Source organism: Sitophilus oryzae, unplaced genomic scaffold, assembly GCF_002938485.1.
Source record: "Sitophilus oryzae breed Bouriz unplaced genomic scaffold, Soryzae_2.0 scaffold_1494_pilon_pilon, whole genome shotgun sequence".
In the NCBI taxonomy this organism is placed as follows: domain Eukaryota; kingdom Metazoa; phylum Arthropoda; class Insecta; order Coleoptera; family Curculionidae; genus Sitophilus; species Sitophilus oryzae.
Genome location: NW_022146163.1, coordinates 3769379 through 3779376, shown reverse-complemented (window position 1 = coordinate 3779376; position 9998 = coordinate 3769379). Strand labels below are relative to the sequence as shown.

At 32.9% G+C, this 9998-nt stretch overlaps 1 protein-coding gene across 3 annotated transcripts in view; it reads right to left on the bottom strand.

Moving 5' to 3' along the window:
- Nucleotides 1-282: 282 nt before the first annotated feature.
- The window catches only part of LOC115877518 (dedicator of cytokinesis protein 9), a 63547-nt gene continuing 53831 nt past the window's right edge, over nucleotides 283-9998 (bottom strand). For all 3 annotated transcript variants that reach the window (XM_030893729.1, XM_030893730.1, XM_030893731.1), the window contains exons 18-19: nucleotides 8275-8566; nucleotides 283-3052 (exon numbers count right to left, since the gene is read on the bottom strand). In XM_030893729.1, coding sequence (XP_030749589.1) covers nucleotides 2818-3052; nucleotides 8275-8566 — 527 coding nt within the window. In that variant the 3' untranslated portion in view covers nucleotides 283-2817. The remainder of the gene's footprint in view (nucleotides 3053-8274; nucleotides 8567-9998) is intronic.

Below are 9998 nucleotides of genomic sequence, written 5' to 3'. Positions count from 1 at the left end.
TTCTTTACCTTTAAATTCAGCACAAGAATTAATTCTGAAAAGTAATGTACAGGGTGTTAATAATCTATTCTAACGTAGCATGCAAATTTAAATATCTTTAAATATCTCAAAAACTAAAGATTTTAAACATATTTAACCCTTATAAAAAATAACTTTTTTTGGGCCTAAGAATCCAACAATGAAATAAAATACCGGGTGTTCCATAAGAAAAAATATAACTTTGGTATGTATCTTAGTTCTGAAACACCCTGTATATTTCAAAATAATTTTAAATTGTGCACATTGCCTCCCCACATATACCCATAAAATATTTTGTTTCTACATCTTTCCGTTTTCGTATAATCAACCGAGGCGAATGAGGTGCGCCACCCTGTATAGTATGTAGTACGGAACAGGAGAATTAAAGATAATTATAAATTGTGTAATATTAAATCGCATACACGAAGAAATTATTTGTTATAAAAGATCATTTATATTTTACAGAAAAAAATATAGTAGGATGACAAAAATTAAGTAAAACGATAAATTTTGTTTTAATAATACAGTAAATTTAACTAAATATATGATCACTAGATAAATATTTGACTAGCAAACGGACTACCATTAGTTATTTTTGATTCTGCCACGAACGTACTTCCTAGTGTACTTTAGCAAGTCATAATACACTGGCACTTTATACTGAGACTATGAAGAACAGTATAAAGATCTTACATCTCAACACTGTGCTATTACTGACCTGTATATAATTAAAGTACATTATTTAATATATCATGAGCTTGGGCTTTTGCTAAAATTTAATATACCTAGAGAGCCCGTTATAATATCAAACTAAAAACTGTATATACTATAAAAAGTTAGAGAGAAAAATTGGCATGTTTTGTGCTTACATAATACACATGGCGTCGAATTGTAACTTGATAAATTCATATTTTAGTAATAGTTAACTTATAAAAATGTCAGAAGTAAATATAATCCTTTGGCTTTAAATGTTTTAAATTAATTTATACAGTACTCGTCAATTATTACAATAAACAAATACATACAGGGTATGTCAAAAAACATGTGCCATCTCTCGTCGGGAGATTTCTCAAGTAACAATACGATTTATTTTTCATATCAATATATGTCTGATTCTGCTTTGTTTCGTAACTTTTTTAGCATTAAGTTATGCAATACTTAAAGTTCACCCTCCAAATGTCTTTCAAATCCCTACAGATGCTTAGAAATGATAATAAATGGAAAAAAACTCTAAACCCCTTAAAGCAGAATCGAACCTCGGAAAATCTCCCAACGAAAGATGACACATGTTTTTTGACACACCCTGTATATTATACTATACAGAATAGAGTTAATAAGATTTAATAGAATTATTGACAACGTTTACTAGAAAATATACGCTACAACCATTAATTTTTTAACATAAATATCACCATTTCAATTTGAGTGGTTGTAGAAAATTTAATAATATACCTACAACTTAAACAATACGAAATAAAAAACCTATAAATTAAATAACACCGTTAAAATATTTTAAACAAAAGTAACTATATAAATGGCAATTTTTTCGAAAAAAATGACTATAAAGAAATTTGTTTTTAAAAATTAACAGCTTCCGTTATTTTGAAGAGAATCAAAAACTAAATATGTATAATAACAAGTGCATAGATTTTTATTTCACTAGTTCTAAATAATTCTGTATTTGTTGTGTATTTTATAATTATTACAAATAGAATATGATCAAGTGTGCTTTGAACGAGGACAGGAAAACATATTTTTGGGTAATTATATTTAACATTTTTAACAGTCAATTATAATGAAAAAGCTTTGAAATATAACATTTTCATTATAACATCATTATAATTTTGCTCTACTTTAGTGGTGTATTATCAACGATTTTTTTTAGACTTTGACAGCTAAGAACGGTGGCCTTTCTGTCAAAAATTATAGTTATTCTGAGATATCTATATGTATTACAATTAAAAATTAACATTTATAGTAATTTTATTGAATACAAATAATATACACAATACAATTAGTTTGGCATTTCATAATATACACTATTATAAGTTGTCACTTTATCAGAACTTATCTTATCAACAGATTTTCTTAAATAATCAGTAACTAAAGTAGAGCAGAATTGTAAAAAAAGCAGTTTCACGACTAGGGTCCGGATTCTAAATGTTTTGGACTATCGAAATCGATATTATCCCAAGAAAAGTCACTGTAAATTATTTTCAAATACGAAGCAACCTTCATACCACTAGGAAGCGTAACAGCAGTACAAAATTAAAAATACAAATTTTCGATATTCAGAAAATTTAGAACCAAGCTCCTGGTAAATTACAAAGAGTTAGAAATTAAATTATTTGATTCTAAAGCCGTTTTACATACTGCAAGATTTCCTGCAAGACGAACTGTCAAACTTGTCAGTCTAGTGACATTTATTTGCCTTGGAAAAACAAAAATTGCTATATTTTCCCCCAGCCTTGCACTTTCAGTGACAGAAATATCGAGCAACAACTGATAAGTTGCAAGTGCAAGGCAGTTGCAGATATTAATCAGCTGGGCCACAACGGCGCATGTTTTTGGGATACATTTTTTGCAAGTTGCACCGTCTTGCAGCATGTAAAACAGTCTTAATGATTACAACTACATTAAACAAACACAGAAAAACTAAAGAACTTGACCATTTAAAATTCAGTACAAAAACCTTCGTTAAACTACAAATAATACATTGTCTGTATTTTCTGTCAAAAATTCTTCATCACAGAAATGAAAACCTACGCAACAATTTAATACCATTCGATACTTGCCCGTTTAAGCGGTGCTGGAATTTTGTAACGCTCCACTTACTGGGCTAAAGAGAGCCATACTGTTACGTTTAAAACTGCCCATCTCGTCGTGGGGCCAGAGAGACTCCCCAAAGAGAGACGATAAAGACGAACATAGCTTTTTGTAGTTCTGTCTCAATACCTCTTGATACTCTTGTTGGTCTTGAGAAATCAACCTTCCGTTTATTTGAAGTGCCGAATAGCAAATCTTCAGAAATTCTCTGTAACAACAGAACATTAAGATATAATGTGACCATATACGTGACAAAGCGACTGGCGATAGTGTAAAATTATGTAACAATTCTGAAACTGTACTTTTTTTTTATTAGGGTAGAGATTAGCGATGGGAACTATCGAATGAATTAGACTATCGAATGGTTAATGAATGAATGATTTCAACTATCGAATGGTTTTATTCGAATAAAATCATTCATTCATTTGTATACTAAAGCATATGTGACAACCTCGCCGTGCGACTAAATGGTTATCGGTGAGCCACGACTACCTATCGAATGCTTTTTGATAAATGAAATTTAGTATTCGTTTGATTTTTGTATGCGTCAGTGCATTATTAGTTCTTCCAAATTTTTATAACTTTGCCGTATAAATACTGTGCTATTTTTGCGTTTATTAAAATAGTTAAAATACTAAAATAGTAGTTATTTTTTAATTTTATTTATTGACGATTGTGTGCATGTGCAGGTGGTCAAAAGTTTTCCGAAAATTTGTGTGGTTTTCCGTAGTCCGATCTTTCAATTATTTAATTTTATATGGTATATGGCTATTTTTTAATGGGAAATTTTGAGAGGTAGCAATTTTTAAGAGAGATGAGATGAACTTACAATTAATTTTAAAAATACATATTTGTATTTTAGATGTTTTAATAATATTAATTAGTTGAACTTAATAATCATATTTAAGTAATGTAGTTAAGTAAATGGTTATCGAACTCAAACTATGGGGTGAGAAAATTAAAATGAAAGTTTTACACGTCCCAATTTAAAAAAAAAGTTAACGATGTTTGTATTTTGTTTATGCTATTTCTCTTACATGTAGTTTTTTGCGAAGAAATATTTCATTTATTTTTTAAAGTAAATGCCAGTAAAAGTAAATATAATTTTTAAATAGTAATATAAAGCACCTAATATAAATAATTTTTGATTTCTAATTTTTATTTTATATTTTCTTTCCATTACACTGCATGCTTAGAAAATTAATAAATGTTAATATTTCATGATTTTAAAATTTGTTGTTAATATAACAAATTAGTTCTGTAATTATTATTATTTAATAAACCAACGTTGCCACACCCAAAAAAATTTAGAGACTATATTATTTTTAAATAGGATCTAATATAAATAATTTTGACATCTAATTTGTTGTTTATATTTTGCTACTACTTAAAAAAATATTTATATTAAATGATTTTAAATTTTGTTGTTAATAGGTATAACAAATTATTACTGTTATTATTATTTATTAAACCAGTCTTTGCTTAAAAACATTAAAAATAATTTTCCTACATCCAAAATAACAAGTATTATTGCAGTGTAACAACAGAATATTAATAAAAAAAAGCAGAATATATAGACATACTATCCCTAACTAACTAAAGCCAAACAATAATATTCTTTGCTAATATCAACTAATACCAATATATGGCAACAGCGCCCTTCATAATGTATTTTCTGTGTAAATACTAGCACCTCAATAAAAAAAAATAATGGGTCCTTATCTATATCTGACTCCGCAAAAAATCAAAGATGCCGGCTTGTTTCATAGCTGTCGGGTTTCTCGGAAAGAAACCTACGTCGCCAGGCGACAACTAAAATTCAGTTAATATTTTATTATAATCGATCCTGACGAATAAATGAATTTCATAAATGAATGAATTTTATAAATGAATGGTTTTTGCTGCCGAATTATTATAATACAATATTTCAAGGCAGATGACGGATCTATTCGATAATTTTTATTCGAATAGTTTTCAACGAATGTTTTCTTAGTAACTATCGAATTATTCGAATGAATTGCAACTATAGAATGTTTCGATAGTATTCATTCGATAGTTCCCACTGCTAGTAGAGATAGTTTCTCATAAAACTTTCCTTTATTAAAAGAACGGCAATTTCAATATAACATGAAAAACTAGGGCTTTTTACGTAGGAAAGGTGTTCTTTGTTTAGTTCAAAACGGTGAACGATTTTCAAGATATTTGCGTTTAAAGGTTACAATATGTCAATTTTGGTTTTATCGAAATCATGAGATGTAAGGAAATTTTTGATAGGTTACTAGTAGGAATTTGAATGGAGTGTATTAGGTTACATTAGGTTAGGTTGCTGGGGTTTGGAATCATGTTTGATCCCTCACTCGGAGGCCTTGGGCCCATTGCGATACCCCTCTATTGTTGTTCCAAACCTTCCTCTCATTCTTTTTCTGCGTTAAAGCACTTCCAGCTCTTTGCAAAATTCCCGATGTCGCTGATGTTGGCTTCTGCTGCTTCCTCTAGTCCCTCCCAAAAACCTTGCCCTAAAGTTTTAAAGCGTCGGTATTCCAGTGCCGGACAGTGGCACAGCAGGTGCTCTATGGTTTCTTCTTCTTCTCCGCATTCTCTGCAGTAGTCGTCGTTTAACTTTCCATCTCACGAGGTTTACCTCCGTGGGACAGTTTCCAGTGACGACACCTACAATTATGCGTACTAGCTCCTTTTTGTGCTCTAGTAGTTGTTTTGTCTTTTTGCTATCTACAACTGGCCATAGTCTTCGAGCTGTAGCGCAGTCCTCACGGTGTTGTCACGTCTCTTGCTGCTTGGCCTTGATGGCAGTTCCTATAGCTTGCTTCAGTGTGTTAATCATCACAAGTGGTGGGTCATCTGCCACGGCCTCTCCCCTGGCCCCGTCTTTGGCGAGTCTGTCTGCTTCCTGATTGCCCACCACATTGCTGTGGCCTGGCCCAGCACAGAGTAGTCCCGCCCTGACGCAGCCAGGACAGTTCTTCTCGGCATTCCATCACAGTTTTAGATCTCACTGATTGCATGGTGATGCTTCTTAAAGCGGCCAAGCTGTCAGAGTATATCACTATATCCCCTATTGGTCTATCAGCAATTTTCTCTCGTATACTACTAGCCGCTTCCTTTATGGCGTAAACCTCTGCTTGTAGAACATTACAGCCATCCGATAGCCTTAAAGATCGTCGGATGTCTAGTTCCTCTGAGAAGATGCCTATATCTGTGCCTCCTGAAGTTGCGGAAGCATCTGTGTAGATTGCTATCTCTTGAGTGTTCATTACTCGGTTGCTTTCCCATTCTTCTTTTGTCGGGATGCGAATCCTTATCTTTTCTCCAAAATCATGTTTGGTGAGCATATAGTCCGTTTTCTGAGACTCGTATCGTGTTCACCATAATTTTCCCTATCACTGGCAATATCCTCGAGTGACCGTAGTTGGTGTGGTTCCACAGATTGGATTCCCTTAATCTTAAGGCACACTTAGCGGCCAGATCCTTCGCGAGCCAGTCGATTGACCGCAAGTCCAGAATTGCTTCTAGCGCAGCTTGCGCTGTGTTGTTCCTTGCTCCAGTTGTACCTAGAGCTGCTAATCGCTAGTCCACCATACTAGTGCTCCATAAGTGATGATTGGTCTAACTATAGCAGTGTACATCCAGTGTATAATGTACGGTTGCAGACCCCATCTCTTTCCAAATAGTTTTTACATGCATAAAATGCATTTATTCCCTTTATCATCCTTTCCTCAGTGTTCCTTTTCCAGGAAAGCTTCGAGTCCAGAATGATTCCTAAATATTTTGTCTTCTAAGTGTCTTCCCATCCAGCTTTGGTAGCGTGAACTTGGGTATCTTGTATTTTCTTGTAAACAGAATGAGTTCGGTTTTGTCTGGGTTGATGCCCAAACCATTCCTTTTTGTCCATTCCGTTAGCTTCTTCAGAGCAGATTCCATGATATCACTGATCGTTTGCAAGTCTTTGCCAACGATCATTATTACCACGTCGTTTGCATATGCCTTTATCCTAATTTCCTTCATTGTCAGAGAGGTCAGGATCAGGTTCATTACAATCTAGTGATATAAAAATTCTAAGTAATCGTTACAAAGTAAGTACCTCGAAGTAACGCTTACTATTTGAATTTAGGACTCGTTACTCGTTACTAAGCTAATTCGTTAATTTTTGCGCCGGCAGTAATCGTAATCCCTGGAAATGCACGAACCGAGGACTCGAAACCCGATACTGAAATATTCCTTACTTCGACGTAGGTCTAGTTGTTATCAATATGTTTATGTTTAAAGTGTTGACTTGACGCCGGCCGGTGTTTTGGATGGCAAATGTGTGATATTTTTATTACAATTATTATATTTTTATTACAATTATTATGATTGGCTTATGCCGACCCGTAGGCAGTCTGTCCCTTTGCCGTTTGTTGTCCCTTTTTATTTATAGAATAGAATTGTTTATTTAGATTAACATGTCTTAGATATTAATTAAAAATGGATTCACGTTAGTCACAAAAAATGTTAACATCTGAAAAAGCAGAGCAAATATTTTTGTTCTTCAAAAGAGAATAGATATTTCGCCACTTACACTGTAAGAAAATCTACAAAATAAAAATAGTAATTTTTAGTAAACACTGCTGGCGTTAATCCAAAGGACTTTTTTGAAGAGACGAATCCGCCACAGAGGAATATACAATTTTTTAATATTTTTACATTTTAACAAAAATATATACATTTTTTTTATTTTTACTCTTTAATGTTTGCCTATTTATTAATGTAATACAAAGAGAGAGAGAGAGAGAGAAAATATAAAAAATACTTTATATTTATTATACACATATTTTCTTTGTTTGATTTGTTTTCTTTTATTTTTAATTTTATTAACAGTACATAGTTTTATTTAACATATCATTATAAAAATATTATACATATTATTAAAAACATATTATTCGGTACTTGAATACCGAGTATTGAAATTATCATATCAAGCCCTTATACTAGAAGAAAGTAGAAACCATGAAACCAGCATGCAACGAAGATCGCCGCGTACAATAAGTAACGAAGTTCCACGTCAAGCCCAAGTCTTGTAACCTGTACACAAAACAACGATTATAAAGTAACGATACTAAGTACCAAACTAACGAGTAACTAAAGTAACGAGTCCTATTACCAAAAGTAACTAGTAGTCACGAGTCCATAAAAGTAACTAAAGTTTACATCACTATTACAATCAGCCACAGCAAAGGTGATAATACCCCTCCTTGTGGCGTGCCTCTTGTTGCGCATTTTTTGGCTGAGCTGTTTCCCATCTCCGATGTGATAGTCCCGTTCTAATGGAGTGTATTAAAACAATTAACAATGTAGTTATACCAGATGTGCCCAAAAAATTTACAAGATATATTCCAAGTAATGACTCCCAATATAAGAAACAATTCGACTCACCTATATATGTCTTTCAACTCCTCCACCCGTTCCTCCGAGTATATACTGGACGTGGTAGGATCTAAGAAGGCGTTGGCGTAAGCTAGTGGACCGGCATTCACTTGAACGCAGACGCTGCCTTGCAACCTTAGCTGGAGTTTCTTCGCATCCGTAGGTTGCGTGAACACGACATCTTCCAGTTCGGCGACCTTGCCTTGCATTTCATCTATTGCCACTTCTATCGGGTTCAACTCAATAATTTTACGGGAATCGACTGGAATTTTCTTCTTTACGTAGGGGAACGAATAAGTAGCTAAAGAAACAGAAATAAAACTGTTAGGAATAGAGAACTTGACAAAAAAAGATTGTGTGTGTGATTTGGAGTGAGACTTTTTACTAACAGCTATTAAATTGGAAGATTTGAAGGACCTGTTTGAAAAATTGACATATAATGTTTGTTGTAAATATAAATATTATTTAAAATTTATTTCTGCAATCTGTACATTTTCTGTTTCCTCAATAGCCTGCAAATTTTGTGGAATACCACCCAAAATACACACTTTTATGCAAATGCCTAATAATGTTAACGCTTAAATTTATTTAAGAAGAGAAGAAATTTTGAACCTAACCAACAAATTGTATTTACAATGGTTTACAGTTGGGTTTACAGTAATTTATTTAAATTATACGAATATTCTCGTTGATTATTGGTTTGAAATAAATATGATGGTGTCCTCCAATGAAAATGCGAGTTGATTAACTCCAATAATTCTAATTCTGAGTTAGCAAATGAGCTAAATACTTTACCTAGACCCAAGGACTGTATATATTCTAAAGGACTGTTCGATATGTGTTCGATCGCGTCAAATCGCCGCTGTCGTAGTCGCCGTGGAATGCTGCTCCACAGTGCGGCGGATGGTAATTCTAGCGGGACAAAATCTCAAGAGCAATGTTTGGGACTTAAAATCTAAGAACGTAGCAAATGGTCTAATATATAGCAACTATATGGTTAAATTTATTTATTTATTAACACTTAATTTATTAATAAATAAATATAAGATAATAAAACTATGATATTATTTGTACATGACACACAAAAACCGTATTGTAAACTATTGCCAAATACATAAAATTATGATATCAATAAACTCTTTAGCAGTTTTTTTAAATTAATTTGTAATCTTGTGACACCTTCTATAATAATATACGTACAGTAGAAAAGTACATACCTTTGGCAATCTTCAACATAATTTAGCTTTCTAATAAAATGTATAAGCACTTGTAAATATTTTGTTTTCGTATGATCTCTGCCTTGCTGAGCAGAAAACGACCAAACTTGGTTGATAAAAATGTATCGAAATGCAAAGAATACTCATGCATTTTTGTATCAATTGGAATGTCTACTATTTATTATCAGTACACATTTTTTGGCTTATTTCTAACCAAACGCTTTTGTCCCGCTAAATTTATCTTCCAACGCACTGTGCGCTCGTCCGTCAAATGCAAAAATAACTCACTGTCTAAAATCTTTAGCGCCAACTTCAACTCGGTCAGTAGATGACGTAAAAAAACTGACAGTACAAGGAGATAGGAATCGAACTATCCTTATCTCTATAGTATCCTTGACCTAGACCGTTATTCGGTAGCTAGGTATAGTTATTAGGTTTGTACTATTGATAAAAATGTGCATGAAAATTTACTTCCTAGCACACAACCAGAGGATATTGGTACCCAGGTACAGTATC